This window comes from Podarcis raffonei, chromosome 1 (genome assembly GCF_027172205.1).
Source record: "Podarcis raffonei isolate rPodRaf1 chromosome 1, rPodRaf1.pri, whole genome shotgun sequence".
Classification (NCBI taxonomy): Eukaryota; Metazoa; Chordata; class Lepidosauria; order Squamata; family Lacertidae; genus Podarcis; species Podarcis raffonei.
Window position 1 is genome coordinate 60,874,717 of NC_070602.1, and position 25,227 is coordinate 60,899,943.

Below are 25,227 nucleotides of genomic sequence, written 5' to 3' on the forward strand. Positions count from 1 at the left end.
GTTTAGCTTCTGGCATTTCTGCTCCAAAGTCCTGCTTTGAGGGCACTACTGGACACACCATCCCTGGCAGAGTCTCTCGCTCTCCCTACCAAGGATTTCTGGTCTTTCGCCGCAAGTTTCCAAATGAATACATTTCAGTTCAGTCCGGAATAAAACCCAGCAACGGTTCTGTGCAACTAAATCCCATGAGACTTGCTCCCAAAGAAGGGTCCATGGCAGGCATGGCTAAACTTGGCCCTCCAGATGTTTTGGGACTACAACTCCCATCATCCCTAGCTAACAGGACCAGTGGTCAGGGTTGATGGGAATTGTAGTCCCAAAACATCTGGAGGGCCAAGTTTGGCCATGCCTGGCTATGGGATTGTAGCCTAAACACTGTTTTGCTGGGTGTGTGACTCAGTTCTAGCTGAAATCACTGACATTTTAACCCGAAATCTGAGATTATTCTTTAAACGGTCATCGTTTATTATCGATCATTTCGGTTCATGTCGCGTCTTTCAGTTTCAACATACAGCGCCCGAGGCTGCTAACAATGACAACCAAAAAAGGGGGCGGAGAGTCCATGCTCCCTCCCAAGCCCAGTTGAAACGAAGTATTTTGATAGCTGAACTAATAAAAAGCACAACATTGACTTTCAGTTAAATACTTCAGCTTAACTAAATTGATTATTGATTATAATAATCATACTCTACTAGTAGTACTTACTATTCAGTTAGCAGATTAACAATTGTACACATTTTCGTCGGACCGAAACCCACGGGTTCGTGTTAGCAAAACACCAATCTCCTGTTTTTACATTGTTATTATTGGTTTTAATGTTACACTTTATGATATGTATTGTTCCTGGCGTTGTTTCCAGATCTTATTATTCAGGCATTAAGATATTATTCATATATGAAAGCCCTGTTGTTGTTTTTGGTTGTTGTTTTTTGCACATCACTGAAACGCAGTATACTCGTTCGTTCGCTTGCTCGACGGTTCGGAACTATTTCATGCGGTCTGGCTGGGCTCTCTGTTATAACGTCTGCTTCAAGTAGAGACAAGTCCATTTGTTTCGCTCAGGTTATATATAACCCGCAGAGCTTTTTGGGAAGCTGTCGATGGGGAGTCGAGTGCATTATTATTAATTATCCCCTTTTTATTTATTTATTTAAACAAAAAGACTGCGTATCTCTCAGATGAAAGGTGGGAGTCCTTATTAATGGGCAGCCGAAGGGGAGCTGAATGAGGCGCCCGCTGCACGAAGCAGGAGAGGAAAGTGCTTTCCAAGAGAGCTTTGCACAATGAAAGGGAAGTGCAGATGGCGCGGGGTCTTAAGGCTCCGTTTCTATGGCGCCTGCCAAGGAGGTTTCAGGCACCCGGGGGGCGATTCTACCTGTTAATTAGATCCTCGGAGGATTCCCGGGCGCAGGAGGCATTCAGAGCCATCCTCTCTGGGAGGAGCAAGGGGGGTCCTAGCGCCGCGCGCTCTCCAACCCGGAAGCAGGCGGCCCCGGGAAGGGACTGGATGTTCCAAAGAAGAAAGTCTCCGCGCGTAGAGGCCCTTTAGACCAATCCATCAGCCAATGCAGACGTGCTGATCGCTCCCCGTATCGATCGCCTTTCCTCCCACGCCGCCTGCTCCGATCCTGCGCTTGCAGCTCTGAATGGGGAATGTTTGTGCTATTATAAAACCCCTCCCTCTCCTAGTCCGCAGTCATGAATCAAAGTAACTGTGTTCACACACGCGCGCGCATCTCACTTGCCTAGCTCTCTGGGGTGGGAGGCGGATGTCAACCCGATCGTCATTTCTTGCCCTGGGCAAGATTTCCACCAGTTGTTTGGCTTGAGTAAAAAAGGAATCAGGGATTTAATCGCCACCGCTACCAACCCCCATCGGAGCGCTTCAAACTACTCCGGGTCTTTATCTGCACAAATGGGAAACGGGGTAACCTAGCTGTAGATTGAATTTCCAAAGGGAAAGCGGGTGCGGGTGGAATCGGACGCAGGGAAAAGTCCTGCAGGAAAGCTTGCTTTCCCTGAACATCTCAATGCGACTCTATTAAACTGAATTTTACGTCGGGTGGGAGAGCACCACCTGATCTAGAATCTGCGCTGATTTAAGGCTGGACTCCTATACCTACTTACCTGGGAGTAAGCCCCGTTGTACTCGGTGGACCTTTCTTCTGAGTAGACGTGCATAGGACTCCCAATTCAGATTAACCGGAATACAGTGGTACCTCGGGTTACATACGCTTCAGGTTACAGACTCCGCTAACCCAGAAATATTACCTCGGATTAAAAACTTTGCTTCAGGATGAGAACAGAAATGGTGCTCTGGCGGCGCAGCGGCAGCAGGAGGCCCCATTAGCTAAAGTGGTGCTTCAGGCTAAGAACAGTTTCAGGTTAAGAACGGACCTCCGGAACGAATTAAGTACGTAACCAGAGGTACCACTGTATACAGGTTTGGAAAGGCAGAAGTAAGACCTAATCCACTTCCCCCCGAACCAGCTCCTGGATTGCTCCTTCAGCCTCCCCAAAGTCGTGCGTGTGCGGGGGTGGGGTGTCGTCTTCTTTAGCCCTAAATCTCTCCGAATTTATAGTTTTGCGATTATAGTTGTGCGAACTGGTAAGATGTGGAGGGAGAGGAATGGCACGTAACTAATTCGGAATGCGTAAAGGAAGACAGCGACAAGATGGAAACCGAGGAAATGGCGACTCATGACAGTCAATCTGTGAACGTGTACTGTAGGTTTAGATGCCAAAACAAGCGCAATTCTCCATAGAACCGATCGTGGCCGATATTATAAATCAAACCTGTATGCTTAAAAGGCGCATTGAAATCAGATCACCTGCTAGGTTCTAAATCAATGCAATAGGCATTCTATCCACCATTTTGGATAAAAAGTCCAGTTGTATTTCGGGGCAGAGGGGAGCCTTGTAATACATGCATACATACATACATACATACATACATACGAAAGCTGGGAGTTTTTATTTACAGTACTCTCTTCTGGGCGAAGGGCCCGAGGTTTCCTTAGGTGGCTCATATTAAGTTCTGTTCATAGGCCTGGATTTGGCTTTACAACAATGAATTTTTATTCTATAGGCAAATATGGGTAGCGTGGCGACTGAGACATCCTGCTTTGGAGCAGCTGGGCTAGTGTCTCCATCCAGACCTACCAGCCGGGCTCCGCCCATATTGGGGAAGTCATTGCGTGTTCCACCACCAACCACAATCCACAGTTGAGACAATACGAGTGAGTGGACATTTCATCCATACGAATGAATGGATGGTTCCTCCATGTGAATAAACGGTTAGTTCCCCCATACCAGTGCATGGCCATTTCTTCCATAGGAGTGAATGGTTATCTCCTCCATAGGAGGATTCCTTCTCCATTCATTTGGATGGAGCTGGGAAAAAGGACTGGGGCGATTGTGTTCCACATTACTGGAATAAGTGTCATCTCGCACTGGAGCCATCTCCAGGGTTCTGTGGGTGCTTCGGCACCCACAATAATATATTTGATAACCTATGTTATCTCGGGGTATCTGTCCAAAGCCAGCAATATTGCAAAGGCAGTCAATATAGTGCGGTTGTGAATCTTTGACCTACAACCAATGTTCAGGGATGAGAGAGCTGCAGGGGAGGGCATCGCGTTAGCTACCTTTGCGGCAGAAAATGGCACTGAGTTGTTTCTATGGGGAGCATTATGGGCATGGGCATAGCCAGGATTTTTGCTAGGAGGAGCAGGACTTTGGTTAGGGGGGACAGAACGGCATTGATTGGTCAGTTAGTTAGGTATTTCTATTGTTTTACTTGACCTAGGGGGCAGTTGCCCCCTGCCTCCCCAGTCCCCCCCCCCCGGCTACGCCCATGATTATGGGTAAATCTGGAAACTTGGAAGAATGAGGAGCAAGGGCAGCGCTTTCCAAACTGGTCTGCGCGCTCCACGGTGCAATACTGTAGAATGGCTCCATCACGTTACAAGGGGTTTCCGATGGGCGAGAGGAGCGAGGCAGGCAGACGGTCTCTTTGGGGAGACAGGGAGAGGGCGGCATGATTTCAGACTGCGGAGGATATGTGGCTATTTGTTTCTGGCCAGGAAGCGCCAGGCTCGCTGGTCTCCTCATCAGCAATCGGGGATTATTTACTAAACCGTAATTGTAGCCATTTTCGTATAATGCCATGCATTTCCCCAATACAAAGGGGGAATGAAAGCCCCAGTTAACACACATTCAGGTGCCCATCAGAGAGCTCTTCTTACCAAGTCCATTTAGTCTCGAGTTAAAGAGGAAATAACGATTGCGCTTTTATCTTATTAGCCGAGCCTTTAAAGGAGCCGACGACGTCGCCAGTCTTTCCTGGTGCCGTCCTCCCCCCCCCCCCACCATTGACTTTGTATTTTCTGTCCAGTCAAATCCATCAAAGTTGCGTGCACCCTGCTTCACCCCTTATGCCCAGTTTCAAGACGCGCAATGAACGGAGAGTGAATGAATGGTGTCGTGCTGTTAATTAGGAGCAGGGCGCGATCCTTTCACAAGTTATACTACACGGGGAACGTTTGTAAAGAGTGCAATATTTTAATCCAGTGTTTTCTCAGATCCAGTTAACTCACATCAGCAGAACCGTCAAACAGTCAATTCGTCATTCAGGGATTTCTAAGGTGATTAACTTTCTTGGTTGTTTTTTTTAAACAGTGTAATCAATAAATGAACTGATTAAAAGGGTAGGTATAGAATACAGGTGATGCTTTCAGGGTTTCAGAAAACTCTAACAGGGTCAGTTTGAAGGGAAAAAACCCCTGAAAACAAACGATCTGAAATCCATGATCAAAACTGAAAAACTCTATAAATAAAAAAGCTAGAAATACAAATAAATTGCCCCCCCGCCCTTCCATTGCAAAGGATGAACACTTTATTGCGAGGGACAGCTCTAATTAAAACCTGATTAAAAACCCAAACATTAATCTGAGATTAATTAATAAAATCAATTACACCGATTTAAATCAACAACACCATTAACAAGCTGTTGTCATGCACACTGCACAGTACTAAAAGTACTCTTACGAATCAGCTCTAGCAAGGAAAATTAAATAATACTCAAATACATGGATGTGTCTTGTGCAGCAGATCTTTTTATCATGACTGAACTAAAATGACTAAAGATAATAATAATACATACTTTAATAAATACACTTCATCCTTTCAAATGTTGATAACATAGTGTTTTAATTTTTAAAAAATTGCTCAGAGCTGTCCAGATTGATGACAATGACCTTTATTTTTATATAAATGTCATGCATCAGCACTCCATTTTCACGTGCATGCACCTATTTGACTGAAAAGAGAGAGAGAGAAGATTGGCATGCAAAAACATCAGAGTATAAGAAGACCACTGCTGGATCAGGCCAAGGCCCATCAGGGCCGTCTTAAGCATATCCAGTGTGTGGTGCAAAACTCTCTCCAGCAACCCCCCCCCCCCAGTTTCCCAGAATTTTTTAGGAAGGATGGTGCTGCCAGCGGGGCTGGAGGAGGTGGGCAGTGGCTGGAGGGCGGCTCCTCTGGTGGGGAAGAGGTAGAGGCTCAGCTGGCTGCTTCGGCACAGCATGGTGGAGGCCGGCAAGGGCAGCGAGCTGATGCTGGGAGGTGCCACGTCCAGCCTCTGCCTTTTCCCTGGCGCCCTCCAGAACTTGGCGCCCTGGTGCCCCACGTCACTAGCCTCTATGGGTAAGACACCCCTGGGCCCATCTAGTCCACCATCCTGTTCTTATAGTGGCCACCCAGATGCCTATGGGAAGCCCACAAGTAGCACCTGAGTGCAACAGTGTGCTTCCCTCCTGCAGTTCCCAGCAACTGGTTTCCAGAAGCATATTGCCTCCAACAGTGAATTATAACAGTAATTATTATTTCTATAATTATGAAATTGTAGAAATATTGTGGGTGGCTAAAAATTTGCAGGTGACTTTTGAGAACAATGGTGTCTTAAGTTTTGGATGTCTTAACTTGGATGGGAGAATGGACTATGGAAGTTCTATGGAAACAGTTTGTCTATCCAAATTCAGGGCACACATTTCAGTAGATTTTCTGTCCAGTCTCAGCTAGATTATCTGTTGAACAGGTTGTGGAAGAGTTAACTGGCTTCTGAAAGGTTTTCCCAGTGGTGGGCCTTCCGGAGCTAGTTTCTAGGCTCCACATCATAGCTTCCAAGTTTCCATTGGCTGCAACTGCACTAGAACAGTGGTTCCCATCCCTAGGATAATTCTAATTGCACAGAAAATGCACAAGACTATTCAGAGACATTATTTAGGCTTTGGCCTAAAGTTTATCGTTGGAACTTCACCCTACTCCTTCAGATGACTCTACCATAGAAGCATAGGATGTTGCCTTATAATGATTCAGACCACTGGCCCATGTAACTTGAGCAGTGGTGGCTCTCCAGGGTTTCAGACAGGGAACTCCTCAGCTGTACCTTGATATGTCAGGTATACAAAAAATGTGCTCAAACACTGGAGTGCAGGAAGCTGCTAATGCATGATGTACATGCTTTTATTTTTGTCATAGCACTCTGACTCAGGAATGCCCCTCCCCCAGGGCATATTTGTCACTGCCATTTCATATTTTTATTTTTTTTAATTTTCATGAAAATTAAACTTTAATTAGTTTAATGTTAAGTAAACGTCCAGTGCGCTTCCAATGTCATAAATCTTATCTCAGCAGAGAATTTCGTGCAGCGGTTTAAGAAGGCAGGAGAGTCAGTACCTTTCAATGAAGAATCCTGGAGCAAGCACTTTGGAACTCAGGAAAAAACTTTATTCACAAAAGAAAAACCCTGGCGATAAAGCACACATGCTTTTATCTCCGGCATAAAGAAAACTTTACTCTAAACTTAACTCATATCAGCAAACACGCCCATGGCCACAAACTGAGTCTGCGAGTCAGGTCAAGGGGGAAAAAACACATGGGTGAACTGACTATTTATACAAACTAACTCACATTCCTGGATGCTTAATGACTTCCAGCTGCTCAGTGATTAGAGCGACTTGTTACCTCTTAACCCTTTAGTACCAACAGTATAAGCATATCATTATCAAAACAATTGATTTCCCCCCTCCCCCAGATCAGAAGACTAATACACTAAAAATTTCCCATAGATCTGTATGCGTAGTTGGTGGGTGCCAGTCATCAGTGTGTTCATGTGAATACTTTATAAATGGATGTCATATTTCAGTAAAATTGCGTGTATCAGTTGCATCATTCAGGGCACACACTCTCTTAGTTTCTCAGATAAAGCGATTGTCCATTCTTCCTGTTTCTATTGTGTGATATGTAGATCAGGCATAGGCAAACTCTGGCCCTCCAGATGCTTGGGACTACAATTCTCATCATCCCTAGCTAACAGGACCAGTGGTCAGGGATAATGGGAATTGTAGTCCCAAACATCTGGAGGGCCGAAGTTTGCCTATGCCTGTTGTAGATTATCAAATTCTTTCCAGTTTTTTTTGCTATGAGCAATCGTGCTGCCATGATGTATATATTGAAGCCTTTGGAGAAATTTCTAGGAGCTGAGAATCCTATGAACCTAGATAGAACCCACAACATAATATGAACAGAATATGAATATGAAATAAACAATGAAAATCCATTGTTGTTGTTGTTGTTTAGTCGTTTAGTCGTGTCCGACTCTTCGTGACCCCATGGACCAGAGCACGCCAGGCACTTCTGTCTTCCACTGCCTCCCGCAGTTTGGTCAGACTCATGTTTGTAGCTTCAAAGACACTATCCAACCATCTCGTCCTCTGTCGTCCCCTTCTCCTTGTGCCCTCCATCTTTCCCAACATCAGGGTCTTTTCCAGGGAGTCTTCTCTTCTCATGAGGTGGCCAAAGTATTGGAGCCTCAGCTTCACGATCTGTCCTTCCAGTGAGCACTCAGGGCTGATTTCCTTAAGAATGGATAGGTTTGATCTTCTTGCAGTCCATGGGACTCTCAAGAGTCTCCTCCAGCACCATAATTCAAAAGCATCAATTCTTCGACGATCTGAAAATCCATAGCAGGTTATTAATTGGCAGAATTTCCAAATCTGGTTAGAATTCTGGATTAGTTACAATGCATTTGCAATTCTGTAATGAATCAAACATTTTACCTGGGAATAATTTCCTTAACTTTCAAGAAGTAAGTTTCTGTTCCACTATATTACTATTCTGTTCCACTACTTCTAACTATATGTGTTCCAGACTAGAGTATGAGATTGTAGAATGTTTGAGTTGCTGAAGACACAAAATGTACCTAATACTTCCAGTACAAATGGAATTCAACTTTCATACAGTACTTTACCTTACACCCAGTGATTCCCAACCTTAAACACTTTTAACGGCAATAAGACCCATTGGTTTTCATATAGTATATTTCCAAGTACAATATTAAAGATGTAACATTCTCATCCTAAATACTGTGTTTGGAAGCATAGGCTGTTAAAGCCAATGTATCTTATTCCTTGGAAATAAAAAAATCTGCATAGTGCTGACTGGCACTAAATGTATTTACTTATCTTAAAAATTTTATTCCATTTTTTGACCACAAGACAGTTCAGCAAATTCCCTAAACACAAGAAATAGATGATCAGGTGTGGAAGATAAGACTTTTGCACAGCACTTGGCTTGAACAAAACAACATCTCCCTGTGTAGCATCTAAAAATGGAAGAGGGTTTCATTAGTCTATTCATTCCAGAGGCATCTCTTCTCTCATGAGGTGCATAGAGATCTGCCATTGGAGGAACATAATTATGACATCACCATGAATGCTCTAAGGGCAGAGAATAGGAACAAAAAGGTGTTCGCTGTGGAGTCATGAGGGTTTAATTTAGCACAGTCACTCCTTTCCTTTCAGGGAAATTCTCAATGAAAAATTAGAAGCCTGGGATCAACTTTCCATTGATTAAATATTAAGAAATCCATTTCATAGGGCTTTCCTATAGCTTTTATGGGCAATTATTCGCTACTGTAACAGATTTGCCAGCATAACTCATATGAACCTGAGTTCAGGACCATTAACTGATCTAGCCCAGAAAAAGGCAACATACCAAGACCTACTTTTCCTTCTTTCACTACACTTGAATCTCACCCTTTCCCCACAACACCATGATGCTGAGGCAGGGATTTATCAAAGAGCCCATCCAGAGAGTTTGGGGCATTTGAACCGATTTTGACAGTCCAAATCTAAATTCAGCACTTCATCTGTGCATTAGATTAGTCTGCCCCTTCTTTAGACTCTAGAGACATGATGTTCTACCTGCTACACCTAGTACCGTATGTTATGAGCTTGAGCAGACCAGTGATCTTGTAGTCTTCTGCCGCCCTTGAATTTCTTTGGATAGGGACCAGTATTTTATAATAAAAATATTGGTATGGTAACTAAGTAGATCATCAGAATGACTAATCAAAACATTTTGATCTATTAACAGCATGCTCTGAATTAGACAGGAGGTTTTTTTTATAAAAAAAAAGAATTTTAAAAATACAAATATGCAGGTACCAGTTTAAGAGAGGCATCCTTTCTCATATCAGAGGAGATGCCTAATTTAAATGGTACCTGTAGAGTGACATGTACATTATGAATAATCTAAAAACAAAAATATGCTTTTGACCCTTCAGAACAATTGTTATCCATATATTCATTTCTGAGATTTACTTCCAACAAACAAACAAACAAACAAACAAGATTACTTGGGTTTTCTGGAATGATATCATACCCCCCGCCCCCTGCCAACCACAGATAGCATCCATTATTTCTGAAGGACCAAAGTGAATCTACCATCTTAGGTCTGAGTTTTATTCAGACCATCTTCATCAGATTACCACAAATAACTGATAGGAACATTCACATGTAGGTTCATTAGTATCACATATCTGCAATTACTCAGTCAAATTATACATTTTCTTTAAAGGCAGCTAATGACAATTGAAGCATCTCATTTGCTTTTAAGGAACAGTCTTGAATGTCACTATTATAGTTGCTCCTCTTAAAGTGGCCAGTATCTAAGGAGGCTGTGCATTAGCATGATCTCTTGTGAGAGCAGGTGACCCTCTATAGTACAGTTCCAGCACTCCATTTGATCTTCATTTTGGAGTCTTAATTGAGCTAACTTACTTTCCTTTGAAAGCCCAAAAGGTGTCATTTCACATCATCACAGAGTTAATAATTTATCTGAGAAATATAATTGTAATGGGCTTGTTTGATAATGTGATATTTCAAATCGTCATATTGGTTTGTTAGGGGTTTTTTTTGCTAAATGTATGAATTATTTAAACAATGGGGTGCTTGCAGTATTTTTTTAAAAAAAGAAATTAATCATTCACTGCTTGTAAGAATTAATTCTGATTGCATGAGTTGTCCCACACAGCCATTGTACCAGACAGGAACAGAACAGTTGTGTCTTCATATTTCTTATCCAAAATTCTTTTTCAGTCTTGCTGAGGCTGTCCGTATGTTCTTGCTATTATAGCTGGTGTTTGGTCCTAGTAACTTTAGATTTATATCAACATCATCAGCGTACTCACAGAGGAAATGATTAGCTGGCGGTGGACAGATGTATTGAAAAATATGTAAGTTCATCATATAAGGCTCAGGAAAGCCAAATTCATTTCTCATGCTGATTTTAGCCCACAGAAACTCCATAGTTATTGTAATAGGAACTTCGCCTTATTCTGGGTCTATAATTGTCTTTGACTCTGATAGCCATAACTTGACATTTTAAGGTCTAAAAGCAGTGATGCAACTGGAAAATGTGCACATGAGGATTTAGATGTGCACATAAAGGAAGGGCACGTTGAATCAACTGGGTGATGTACACATAAGAAGAAGCAGACCAGACCATTTGCTGCTAAAAATAGCCACCTTTTCATGGAGACTGATGCCATTCATACAATAATAGTTGGGTGTACTGTTCATCAAGTGAATTGGAGCCATCATACTGGGACTCTCCAGCTTCTTCTCTATGTTCCCAGTGGTCATGGTGGAGAATACCAGAACACACAATGTGATGGCCCCAGTTCATCATGGTAAATGGCAGCAAAAGGCAACCATTCACCATGATGAAGCAACAACAACAACAACAACAACAACAACAACAACAATTTTATTTATATCCCGCCCTCCCTGGCCAGAGCCGGACTCAGGGTGGCTAACATCAAAATATATAATACATTAAAACATAAAGTTCAGCAATCAACTGAAATACAGCTTAAAATTGGATTAAAATCAAAATAAGATCAGATGGCTAACCACAAATTATAACTATAGGGGTTGGGAACCTTAAGTTCTCACCAAGCTCAGCTATTTGTATGAGCCAGTGAGAAGAGTTAGAGAGGCCACTTATCTGCAGGGTCTTGTAAGAGGAGGGGGGTCAGACTGGGCCCCAACCAAAGGCTCCGTCTTGCAGGCCCTGCGGAAAGATGTGAAGTCCCACAGGTCCCTGGTCTCTTGTGGGAGAGCGTTCCACCAGACATGGGGTATACCAGGAGAGGCTGTCCAGTAAGTACAAGGGTACCAGGTCGTAGAGGGCTTTAAAGGTTAGAACCAGCACCTTAAACTTGACCTGTACTCCACTGGGAGCCAGTGCAGCTGGTGTAGCACTGGATGGATGTGGTCCCACATCTTCTTGGAAAACATAATACGTATTCTGCCTCTTTTTCTCTCACTGGGGAAACACAAGTAAATTGACAAAAATAAATAAATAAATCTCTGTCCATGACACACACCGGACTGCCATAAAAGTCTTCAAGATAGATCACTGCTTTTTCTAGATGTGGTAACTTGAAACTGTGTACTCTGTGTATTGAAACAGCCAAAAGAAAAATAACACACATTTAAGTATCCCTACACCCACTTAATCTTAAACAGGAAGAGCTTGCACTGGTTCTGAAACGTGTCCAGAAGAATAGTTCTCTGGTTAATCTCCAGGAAAATAAAGTTCCATAAATGTTGATCATATGTATTAGTGTGTCTTAGATGTTCAGACTTGAGGCTCAGGTAGCATTATTCACAGGGCCCTCTTGTTGGATTCCACAGATTGTAGTGGGCCATAAACAAATCTTCATGCTATCTAGTTCTGCTGGATTATTTACTGCAAGGTGTCTGACAAAGCAACTGCATTAAACAAAGTGGTTGTCTGGAGATAAAACACAAACAGATTAACCAGATTCTCTATGGGAAGTGAGATTCTGTAATTCAGAGTGATCATGGTCACACAGTAAACAAGTGCCCTTGAGCTATTCTCCTTGAGCTTAGATTTGTGACAGCAGAATTCAAGAGAATTTAATTTATTTTTCCAGTCTAGCAGGTGATAATGAGTCCAATTAAAACTTGACTCCCAGTTAAAATAGAATAGTCACATGTGTGTAATTGGAAGACAAGAATGCTTCACCACCATGGAACAATTAAAAGTATGGGTCGTTGGACTGTTACTACTATGCTTCTGCTGTTACTATCTTGAGCATCGTTCTTTTGATTCATACAGTGCTGATTTGTTGTATTTCAAGACACACAAAAAGGACCATGTATATTCAAACTGTGCTGTACATTCTGAGTGGAATGCTACTCAGGGGATTCTCCCATTGGCTGAAAGCAGATGGATTACCTTTTTTTCTGTGCCCCCTCCCACTGTGCTTCTGGAAATCTGCTTTGGGAACCTCAGAGGCAGCATGAGAGTGGCACAGAGGTTGCATACACACACACACAAATTAAAAATGCATTACATTCAAATTAAAAAACATAGAAATATCAGCAAACATACTGGTATGGTAGTTAAAATGGTAGACTAGAACTGAGGAGAATCAGGTCCATATTAGTCTTTGCTGTCATGAAAATCACTGAGTGACACTGGCCAATCACTATCGATACCACCATAAACTTCCTTTATATAATGGTTGTGAGAATAACATGCGTTGAGGAGCAATGCTATGCCACCTTCGCTCCTTTGAAAAAAGGTGGGATAAAGTTTAAATACAAAGAGCCAGATTATTAAAATATCAGCGTCTATAATAATACAACATATACCTGTTGTTAACCAAACAATTTCTGTAATATCTCATTGTGTTTTAAACGAGTCCACATACTAGGTGCAGCTTGCTTTTGTAATTTTAGTGTAGTAGTTAACAGATTCTTTTATAGTGAAGTCCACTAAACTGACTTCAGCTTCTTTCTCTGTTGTTTGGAATCTTTGCTTGAAGCCTGGTTCTTCCTTGCTTTCCACTGGCTCCCTCGGACCCCTCTTGGGTTGTTGTTTTTAAGCAGCAGTGGCAAAATAACACTGGCACTGACAAGAGCATCACTGTTGTTTCTGAAACTCCTCCCCCACCTCCTGCCTCCTATCTGTCTCTACAAACTGCAACAGTTTGTATGCTGTGCATCAGCCTAAGTCTGTTTAATGGGGAAGCCTTTCCCCTAGCAATACGATGGTATCTATAATGATTTTGCCCTGAGGGGATTTCTTCTACTTCACACCTTTCTTATGATAAAGTAATGGATCCTGTAAAGCTTTTGCAGCTGACTGGGTATATGAACATGTTTTGATGTGTGTTGATAGAATGTGAAATGCAGGAAGGTTTTTCTTTTTAAATGGGCAAAGGAGGCATGAATTGCTACACACATGTCTGTGTGCTAGGAGAACGAGAACGAAAGCTAGAGTTTTGTGAATTAATTGTCCACTGTTAGATATTAACCTAGAAAAATAATGGCATTCTAATTAGTTCCACCACACACTTTCAGCAATGCAAGCATTAGAGACGTCCCATAAGATCCTGTGATTTCATGTACTCATTGTGAAATTAACACCTCATTAAAAAGAGATGTTGTCAGGCATACTCATCTTTACAGAACTGTAATAATGATGCTTTCCCTGCCCATAATTCTCTTTGCCTGCAAGAATGAAACTCATGGCTATGTTCTGACACAAGGTTTGAGTGTAGGTCACCCATAGATAAGTCTAGTAAGAACCTGCTTATACTAGACTGTGCTTCTGAAAATCTGCTCTGCAGGAATGGGGACTGTCCAAGACCTTCTAAGACAGAATGGGAACAGTCAGTGGTGACACTGGGAGAAAATGGGGGTGGGCACAGTAGAGGCTAAGTATATTTCTAGGTGGCTTTGTTGTGTTCCACATGCTCAGATCTCTGAAAGAAAAATAGCACTATATATTATTGACAAGGAGTCCAGCAATGGAGGGGGCAAGCTCCTTGTGTGTGTGTAAGAGTTTGCCCCTCCTGCCCCCACCCATGTGAACAGGGAACTCCAAGGGGAATATACAAAAGTTGCCTCCCTCCCTTCATCCAGGGGAAGTCTCCACTGGATTGCAACCCATTTCATGAAAAGTCACTCATGAGCCAACCCCATATGCATGAAAATTAATTGTGTGGCTTACAGCTCTGCCATGAGGTTTTAATAATCCAATCCTATGTGGTGGTGCTGAGGGGTTCCATCATGGACCAGGCATGTAGAGAGAGAGAGGAGAGAAGTTTAAACCTTCCCTTACCAGCAGCAATCACAACCAAAAAAGAAGTTTACAATCACACATTGGAGGATAATATGTGATTCTAGACTTACTCTTGACCTAATTTATGTCAAGTTATTACTCTGTTGCTGCATGGTTGCTGCAGATGTCTTTAGGGGACAAGAACAGCCCTGCTTCATCAAGCATCCTCTTCTCACAATGGTTTGCTATGCCTATGGGAAGCAGGAGCTAAGTGCAACAGCACTTCCTCCACTTGTGATTCTTAGCAGCTGCGGTTTAGAGGCACACTATCTCTGATAGGGGAGATGGGAGATAGCCTTATCTTCTATGAGTTTGTCTAATTCACTTTTAAAGCTATCAAAATTGGTGGCCATCAAGACATCTTGTGGATGCAAATTTGTAGGATCATAGAATTATGGAGGGGAAGGGACTCTGATAGTCATCTAGTCCAACCCTCTGCGTTGCAGAATTCCTGCCCAAATCCCATAATTTGTGTGCTATGTGAAGAAGGCAAAGGGGAATAAAAACCAGCTTATGTAGCACCTGGCTTGCCTGTGCTTGCCTGGGGTGTAGTGTGCCAGCTTGACATCTTGTTGAAGTCAGTACTTCACATATTTGACTTGGGAGACGATGCCAGACACCAGCATGGGCTTCTTTGTTTTCCACGCAGATCAGCCGGTGCTGCAGAAGCCTCATTGAAAGGTTCTGATCTCCCACCACCCTGCCGTGCCTTTTTACATTGGTTTCCCCACAGAGGGGGCTAATGAAACATTGAGTGATCTCTCCCTCTGCCATATGGCTCGAGGGTCTTCCATTTTTCTGTCATAGGTGATGAAGCCGTGTTCACAACTTAATGATGCACTGAGGGATTTGGGGAGGGGATGGCTGGGGGATTTGCTTGACAAAAAAAAAGTGGGTCTCAGATGTGTGGCAAAAATTAATAATGCATCCAAGCTTTTATTAGATTAGAGGTGGTGGCAGAGAATCAGTTTATCCATATTAATCCTTCATGAAAGGCTTAAAATAGGATTTAGTTAGAGAAACACACACAGATGCCTCCACCCCCTTGTCATGTAGAAAGGAGTATATATTTTTAAATGAATAGAAATAGCCTGTCTCATTACTGATTTAATGTGACAAGGAAAACTGTGAATCCAATGGATCTGTCAGCCTTCAGTGCAGTATACTGCATTTAAAAAAAAAAAATTAAACATTGTTTATTCAAGAATTCTAATGCGAATCCACTATCTTTTATTTTAAAATATTCTCATAAAACAGGTCGTAAAAGAGACAGGGTCAGCTGTTAAAACTAAATCATAAATGCATTGCTTGTCTCATAAAATAAAAACTGGCTAGAGCAAAAAAAATATGTTTAACAGCTGGTGAAAAACAGAAAGCGAAGGGGAGCAACTGTACTTCATGGGGCAAGGTAGACACAGTCTGGATCAGATCACCTGAGTGGAGCTCTGCTCACAGTGATGGAAGGGAGAGGTGTCCAATCATCTTCATCAACTTTCTCCATATCGCTTTTCTTGTCCCTCAGAAAATCTGCTCTGAGGGTTGCAGGACCTATGAAACAGTGTGAAAGATGGTGCTGGAATGGGTAGGGAGAAGGGCCGGGGATTGGAAGGCATAGTTTCCCATTCCTCCAATCAGGTGGAGTTCCTATTGAATCAAAGGTCCTTCTGATCATGGAAGGACCATGCTGCATCGAAGCCTATGAGTCCTGTTCTGACTGTCAGGTCTGGGCACAAACATGACATTTAGCCAGGTTTAAACGTGACAGCCTAGCGGTTTGGAAGGGACTCCTGACACCGAGGGCTATTTGATAGGAGCAGTGTTACTGCAAATGATTTATATAGCATCCTGACACTGCATGGTGCTTTATAGGGCAAAATTAGTAGTAACAGGAACCTTTGTTTATTTAAAACATTCCCATATCTCCTTTCTAGAAAACATTTTCAAAGAAGCTCACTGTAGTGTAAAAGCCAACAACAAAACAATTTCTAACCAAGACGAGAAGTGGATTTACAGGAGTGTGATATAAATCAGTTGCACTTGGGTGCGGAGCCTGGGGGGCACTGAAACTATGATGTAGAATGGAAGGTGAGAGGTGGGGGTGCAAAATTTTGGTGTTGCACAGGGCACTGCTGAAATTTGAGACCCCAAAGTCTGCCACTGTCAAGACAAATTTGGATGGGAAGTAAATAGTCTAAAACAGGGGTCAGCAACCTTTTTTAGCCGTGGGCTGGTGCACCGTTCCTCTGACCATGTGGTGGGCTGGACTATATTTTGATAAAAAATATGAACAAATTCCTATGCCTTACAAATAACACAGAGATGCATTTTAAATAAAAGCACACATTCTACTCATGTAAAAACACGCTGATTCCCAGACCGTCCGCGGGCTGGATTTAGAAGGCGATTGGGCCGGATCCAGCCCCCGGGCCTTAATTTGCCTACCCTTGGTCTAAGAAGTCCTTTAAAGCATCAGAAATGATAAAAATGACAAAACATTATCAAAATCAATAGTAGTGTAGCACTCTTAGCATTTAGCATTTCACAGTCATTTTTCAGCTGGATCATGTTCGCCTGTTACAGATGGAAATGTAAAGCTGTGAACTGGGACTGTGTCGTAATTCTACAGGGAGTTGATAGCTGAGCAGGAACTTGAAACTGGGGTTCTAATCCTAAGCACACCTTCCTGAGAGGAAGCTCCGTTGCAAAGCTGGATTTACTTCTCAGTAAACATGCATACCGTGGTGCTGTAGGGGCCCTAGACTCAAATCACACTATGCCTGCTCATGGGATCTGGAGAGAACCAGCAAGAGAGGAACAGGAGACAGGCACGATGTAGTTAAGAGGGGGAGGCTTCTATAGGAATCCCCAAGAGTAGTGCTTCCAGTGGACTTCTGAGCTTATCCTCCCCAAGGAGCTTCAACAGCAGCTTCCTCCCACCCACAAATTAAAGGCTTAAGGACCTCAGGGATATTTGGATTGGGACCATAGCACAGGCAAAAGGGCTAAAGCATTTGTAGCTCCCCACCAGGGCCTTGACGTAGATGGGCTCAAATCCTGCTGGCTATTTCTGCAAAGAGAAATCCTGGGCAAATGACATGATTAATGTCAAGCGTAGTTTGGCCCTCCATAGACAAAGTGTAGGGTATATAGCTGTCAACGTTTCTCCCTTTTTAAGGGAAATTCCCTTATTCCGAATAGGATTCCTCGCAAGAAAAGAGAAAAGTTGACAGCTATGGTAGGGTACAAGCATTTCTGGAAGAAGGATGAATGTAAAACAAAGGGACTGGACAAAGGCTTTTCTGACAATAAAAGCAATCTGTTTTTTCTCCGTAATGTTAAATGTTTGCTAGGACCGTTTCAGTGCCAGTTCTGTATTACTATATATTCTCTCATAATGGAAGGAGGAGTGAATGTGCTGTAGGGAGTTGACAGTAACATTTATATTTAACTGATAGTCCAGTTAAAAATATGATTTACTTTGGATAAGGAAATACTTTCCTGAATGTAGAATTTAGTGAAGCAATTGCTCCATCTGCTGACAGATAACCACACAATGTGCTTTAATGTCCTTAAATGATTCTTTTTTGGATATTGCAGACATACTTCTGGTTTCCCCCTCCCATCACCTGCATTAAGACTGCATTAAGAATCATGCTTTCCTGGGATTAAACCCCACTGTAGGACTGCAGGACTTCTGAATCAACACAGATAGGATCGTGCTGCTAGATTCATATTAAAGCAAGTGCTACTCTTTAATGGTGTCTGAAAAGGTGAAAAGGGTAGCAAGCCATGAAATGACTGTGGTATAAATGTTGCAGTACAGAATGGAACCCAAATAACCAGAGTGACTCTGGAAAGTGGAGCTATTTTTGATAGGGAAAAATAGAAGCACTTGCTTAAACTGCCTTTGCTAGCAGGCTGTATCTGTTGGGTTTGAATTTGTTTTAACTTTACAATTGCCCTAGCTTTTATATGTTGCTGCTTTATATACAGTGTACGTTGCTGTTTCATTGCTGTGTTGGAATTTCAGTGTTATTACTGCACATACCCTAGTGCTTTTAAGTAAAGGCATTATAAAATATTTTATATCAATAAGTTAAGAGCAATGTTGCATTTAAGGCATTTGTTAAAAAGTCCCTGTGATAATATAAAGTTTGCAAATTTAGACACCTCTGTTCCAGATAGTCTGGCAATTTAAGGAGATGTATCAATACAAATGTTATACAATACAGACGGGAGCAGCGAGTGCCAGTGAATATGAAAAGGTCACTTAGAAGGCTTAGCCTTGTTACAGCAGAGGTCAAACCTAGCATTTGTTGTTCAGCTTTCTTTTATCCTTATTCTTCAGACATTAGCTTTCTTCTTATTTTGATGTCAGCTTGTGAGATTTTGGATGAAATTCCTTGTACGTTGCAGTACAAGGTTGCATATATACAAGGTTCTGTGCCATTAAAGGGACAGAAAATAATAGAAAATGAAACACTTTAATTTCTGCTTTAATTCAGTAAAGAAAGTGACTCCTGAAACAGAAAAAGCACAAAGATAGTCAAGGAAAATAGTGTAACTCAAGTAGGAGCATTCAAGCCAGATATGCTAGCCTAAGAAATCCAAAGGAAAACAGATACGTTTGAATAATGATTATCCAAATTTCTGAAATCAGAAATAATCAGAAATTTGGATAAACAAAACCAGCTGTTTACTTGTGCAACACTAAATCCCTGAAGGTCTAGTCTTATGAGCTGCTGGGGTTTTGCATTACAGTATTTGTAAAATCAGGCAGCAAGTCAGATAAATCCTATTGGTATTTTATGCTAGGAGTGTGCACATGTCCCAAGATTTGCCTTGTATCTGCACATGTGCATTAAAAAAATATCTGATCTGTTTCTAGCCATTTAGTGTTCTCTCTGTGTTGATCTGTGTTCCAGGTCCTTAGCCACTTGGTATAAACCAAAGCCCTGTGTTTCCCATTCACCATAATGGAGAATGTAAACATAACTACAACTTTCCCCCCTTTTGGCCAAAGTGGATGAAATTTACAGGCACGGGAAAACCCTACTGTAGAGAATTAAGTATGCCAAATTGCCAACAAATAGGTCGAGGGGCTTTTTGTGGGGGAAATAAAAGGGATCCACTTTCTTCTGTAATCCTTTATCGTAGGGGCAGGTTTTTTGTTTCTTACCATACAAGAATTAGCAGGTGGCTGAGTGGGGTATTGTCTTGTGTGTATATTTGTTTTTTAAAAAAACTTTGTAGCTTTACACCGGCCTTTTCATTTTGGCTGTCACAGAGTTAGGCAGCCTGTGGAGTTCTGAAGGGCTGTGGTTTTGTTGTTGTTGCTGCTGTTAAAGCAGAGCTACATTGAATTAATCTTAACCCTCTGCTGCTGTGTTTTAACCACAAAAGCCATTACCCACCCCCAGCTCTTCATTGCTCTGCAGGCAACATTTTGGACAACCTCATTTTTTGCAAAGCCCATGGACAGAGATATATCTATCTATCTGTATGGTACAGAAGGAACAGAAACAGCATAGCAACACAAAGCAATGTAGGGTCCCTAATCTGACTCTGGGATGGGTTATTGACATCACATGTGAGGGGTGGAAAGGCCCCGAATCATTCCAATTCACTGTGTAATTTGGTCCTCACCAGATATAGAGCAAGATACATTTATTCATATAAAATATAACAACTCTAGCAATGAAAGAATATGTGAAACCTATGGTAAAATAATCAAAAGGGAGACTACAGAAGTACAATAGAAAAGACAATGAAGTACGATACAAAAGTGACCACAAAAAAGAAACATGGCATATAGATGACAGTTTCTTAAAATGTTTTTTTTTTAACCAAACTAGGAAATATACCCTTATCGTATATATTTAACTACTTGGCTTCATTGGGATCTTGGTACTTTCATATGAAAGGGCAGCTTTTCATGTAAGTTAAATGCACTGGAGTGAATGGATTAAAATAAAATACTAGGAAATGAGCCATTCATACGTTTAATAGAGTTCATCATCTAGGAAATACAAACTGTATGTTAAAGTAAACACTGAATTCAAACCAGTATAGTTAATCTAGGGAGGGAGGAAATACAGGAAACTGGTGAAGAAAAGCTGTCAAACATAGGTATATATACTCGGTCACACACTCAGGCTTTTTCTTTCTCAAGAGAGAGAGAGATTGTTTATACAGAAAGAGGTTTGGTGGGATGTATTAATAATAAGAGAGTGAAGTGGAGACCTATCTCAGTGGAGCATCCTCTGTGGACCAAGTGACCTTTTCCTGCACAGCTGCCTTAAGTCATTTTTCTGTCTTTTCAAACAAAATCAATCCTGTTTCCAGTTCCAGAATTTCTCTCTCTTTTTATAAACAGATGCATAGAAAGCATGTACTGGAAGTGTGCTCTATGCTTTGCAATATGGCCCTATTTCCTGCTTTGTTTGTAATGAATTAAAGACAACCCACATTTTCCTGACTGTTTTGTTGATGATCACCATGCAACTCCCATTTCCTGTTCAAGGCAACACACTTTCCTTATTTCATTTATCCTTAACAGCAGCTAGGAGAAGTAGATGACCTGTTCAAGGTAATGCAGTAAGTTCTTGGTTCTTAGTAGGAAATTGGTTTTGGACATACGTCATTGTAGTTCAAAATCAACACTGTTCATGGAGCTCCCTGTATGGTCAGTGTTGACATTAGTTTTCTCTACCCATTCCTTTAAGTGTGCGTTCACACATGCATTCTTTACTACTCAATGAATGCAACATCAAGTGGTTACTTGCATTCATATCCAACATCAAAGAACAAGCAGCACTTTTATAGTGCTTAACATAAATTAAAAACAATACATTTTAGTTGGGACAGTTTTCATATTCACCTACTGACCTTCCTCAAGTGATAAGTCATTGATGGTGTATTTTGAATGATTTTATGCAAAGTCCAGTACTAGCATTGTGATTGAAAGTGACCATCTTTTGTTTAGTTGATGGCTTTGTAATGCCATAATGGTTGGTTGACATTCCATTAATGGGAGCGAATAGTCAGGAGACATTTTCCTGAATAGGCAATCTACCTGCCAAGGTTGAAGTCAAACGAGTGTTCTGCAGTGTGTTTCAGAAAAGAATAAAGTTTTGCTCTTTGAAATTGGAGAGAGATGTGAACTGGCTGAAGGCAGTTGGTTGCAGAGAATCTCTCTCGGAGAATCTGCATCCCTGTTTTTAGGAGCCTGCTTGCTTTGATTAGCCTGCGCTTGTATATTTTGTTTAAGAGGTGTTGCAAAGCACCATACAACACCAGTGCACTCTCATGCAAAGGACACTACACCTTGTAACACTGAACCCGAAACTTCTTCCCACTCTGGGAAATGTGGATTGATTGTGAAAAAGTACTGGGGAAATATTTCCCCAAAGAGATGGATCCTGCATGTGGAGTGCATTTAAAATAACCCTTTATGAAATCACAATATTCCTTTACTAAAATAGATATTTTGGCATGCATGGAATGAATAACACAGATATCTAAGTCAGCACATATGTTTCACAGAAAGCTTAAATATAAAAAGATAGATCAGTGTGCTTGAATTCTTGGCATAGGTTTAAACAGCACCATTCCATTGCCTTCCTCTTCTCTTACAGGGTTTTTGGTGCAGCTATCCTATTGACGTCCACTCTCAATATGCTAATACCGTCCGCAGCTCGAGTGCACTATGGATGTGTTATCTTTGTCAGAATCTTACAAGGTCTTGTAGAGGTATGGATAAGAAATACAAACTCTTTAACGTGTGCTTCTCTATCACCATGGCCAACTCGAATAGGAGAAAGATTGATCCTCATGATGTAACCCTGACATGACATATTTATTTGCTCCAATATAAATGACCTGCAGGGGCTCCTGGAGGAGTAGGCACAATGGCTGCATGTGAATGCTTTGAAGGAAATTCATTCTGAAGCTATGAAAGAGCTGAGCAGAAGAGAAGATAATGTCAGGATAGAGCAGAGAAGAAATGTAAGCTAGGCATGAGGAAAGTGGGGAGAAAGAAACAGCCCACAGGATTAGATGTTACAAACATCTCGAGTTACAAACACTTCGGGTTACAGACGCTTCAGGTTACAGACTCCGCTAACCCAGAAATAGTACCTCGGGTTAAAAACTTTGCTTCAGGATGAGAACAGAAATCGCACAGCAGCGGCGCGGCAGCAGCAGCAGCAGGAGGCCCCATTAGCTAAAGTGGTACCTCAGGTTAAGAACAGTTTCAGGTTAAGAACGGACCTCTGGAACGAATTAAGTTCATAACCAGAGGTACCACTGTATAGGCAGGTGACACAAGCACCTTGGTGTTGGATCCAGTGAGGCAGAGCACGAGCTCAAGTACCATGGACAGCTCCAAGTGAGCAACTCCCTCCAACGGAGATTCTCCTCCTCCTTGGAAAATAATGGTGTTACAAGGCCAGAGGAAAAACCTGATCACCACCACTTACCGACTGTTGTGTTATTACACCTCACTTGCAATCTTTCCTAAAACCTCATCTCTGCCTACCCCCTGATTTTTTATTTTTAAAAACCCTTCAACAGTGTCTCTAACACTGTGCCCACAATATTTTTTCTTGAAGGTTGATAGTACATGAAGCCTTTATAAGCCTCTGCCCCCAGGTCACTTCACTCAGGCTCCACCCCCTTGTGGGAAGCTTAGATTCTTAAAAGACACAGATCTTCCTGTGCTCCTTGACCTCCTGCCTGGTGTGCTCCCTGGACCACTGAGATACTATGGGAAGCATTAGGAACCTCTGGCTCAAAGGACAGTGCCAATAAGGCTGTGGCTATATAGGCCCAGGTTTTGTGGGCTGTCAGTCATCTGCTGGCCCAGTTGTCTCTTGAACTCCAGCAGCAGGCTCGGAGCCCTGAATCTGGTCCAGCTCCTTAGCTGGTACCTCTGTATCCTTCAGCTTTGCATCCAAATTGCTGCTTGCCTTCTCCTTGCTGAGTTCCACAAGTGCAACACTGAGTTTATGGAGGAGGAAGCTGGCATGCAATGCCAGCCCCTAGAATGGTTGAAAGAAGGCTGGCAGGTGGGACTGCCTGGGGGCAGACGGAAGCTGACAGGGCAGTGCCCCATTAGCTTCAGTGGACCTTCTTCACCATCCACAGCATGTGTTTTAAATGACTAACAGTTGGATCTGAATGCATTAGCTTATCAGCCAATTCACCCCTGAGTCTGATCAGACATATGACTAATTAAAAGCAGGTAAAATGGAAAAAAAAATGGGACACTGGTGGCACTGTGGGTGAAATATACTCAGAGTCGCAAAGTGTTAAACCACAGAGCCTAGGACTTGCTGATCAGAAGGTCGGCGATTCGAATCCCCGCAACGGGGTGAGCTCCCATTGCTCGGTCCCTGCTCCTGCGAACCTAGCAGTTCGAAGGCACACCAAAGTGCAAGTAGATAAATAGGTACCGCTCCAGTGGGAAGGTAAACGGCATTTCCGTGCGCTGCTCTGGTTCACCAGAAGTGGATTAGTCATGCTGGCCACATGACCTGGAAGCTGTACGCCAGCTCCCTCGGTCAATAAAGTGAGATGAGCGCTGCAACCCCAAAGTCGGCCACGACTGGACCTAACGGTCAGGGGTCCCTTTACCTTAAAATGAAAAATGCCACCAAAACATACACAGCCATAGGGTGCTTTGGTGTTTAATTTCTGCCCCACTAAAATAAATGAATGAATCAAATTTAGAAAACATCGGATCAGGCACAATATATGTAGATGTTTCACTGAAAATGAGTATTGCATTTCCAGTATTACTTGTCACAGATAGTCATAAATCTGCCAGCTTCTCAGTGACCTATGAATATTCACAACTCAGATTTGCTCCATGTAACTGATTACTCCTGGTACTACTCAAATTATATTATGCTGAAGCAGGTATCATAAACTAGGTCATCTACTCCACAGGGCGTCACTTATCCAGCTTGCCATGGGATATGGAGCAAATGGGCACCTCCTTTAGAGAGAAGTAGACTAGCAACTACTTCTTTCTGTGGTAAGTAGCACCTTAATTTCTCAAATGTGTTCCCCCTCTCCTTTCTTCAGCATTCTCTGAAATAAACTGATATTTCTCTCCCCCCCCCCATTCATCAACAAGGTTCACGCCTATTCACTGCCATTGGATTTTCTTCCACCTAAGAGTTTGGAATAGCTAGCTCACACCTCTCAGTCTGTGAACAAAAATTAGGAATTTAAGAATGTAACTCCGAGTGTTGCAGCTCTGATTCACACAAGTACAATTGGATTTCTTTGTCAACCTGAATGAAACACTGAGATGGTGAAACAATCATTTGGAATTCCTCAGTATTCACATAACAAATGACAGGTGCACCGGAAAGGAGTATTTTTAAGGCATTTAAATTGGCATTGAATCAAGCATCTGATTCGTGGCTAATGTGTTTAGGTGTCCATTTTATCACATCTGATATATGACACCTCCCCCTCAAAAAAGCCAAATGGATCAAAAATAAGACTCAAAAATAATCGTGGAAGTTGACTGTTTCATTATTTCAGTATTGTGGGATGAACTAGCCATGTGATGATGTTGGCCAAATAAAAACGGTAATGTTGTCCATTTGGTCTACTTCACTTGATCATTTTGTCCAGAAAACATCAATGGAAGCTCTTCTTCAGAAGCCTGCGTAAACAAAGATGTCTTTCTACTTTGAACTGGTA

General features: G+C 42.1%; 1 protein-coding gene across 1 annotated transcript in view; it reads left to right on the top strand.

The window, feature by feature from the left end:
- The window catches only part of SLC17A6 (solute carrier family 17 member 6), a 45,802-nt gene that overhangs the window by 7,317 nt on the left and 13,258 nt on the right, over positions 1 to 25,227 (top strand). The window contains exons 4-5 of the mRNA XM_053389295.1: positions 22,146 to 22,260; positions 24,460 to 24,547. Coding sequence (XP_053245270.1) covers positions 22,146 to 22,260; positions 24,460 to 24,547 — 203 coding nt within the window. The remainder of the gene's footprint in view (positions 1 to 22,145; positions 22,261 to 24,459; positions 24,548 to 25,227) is intronic.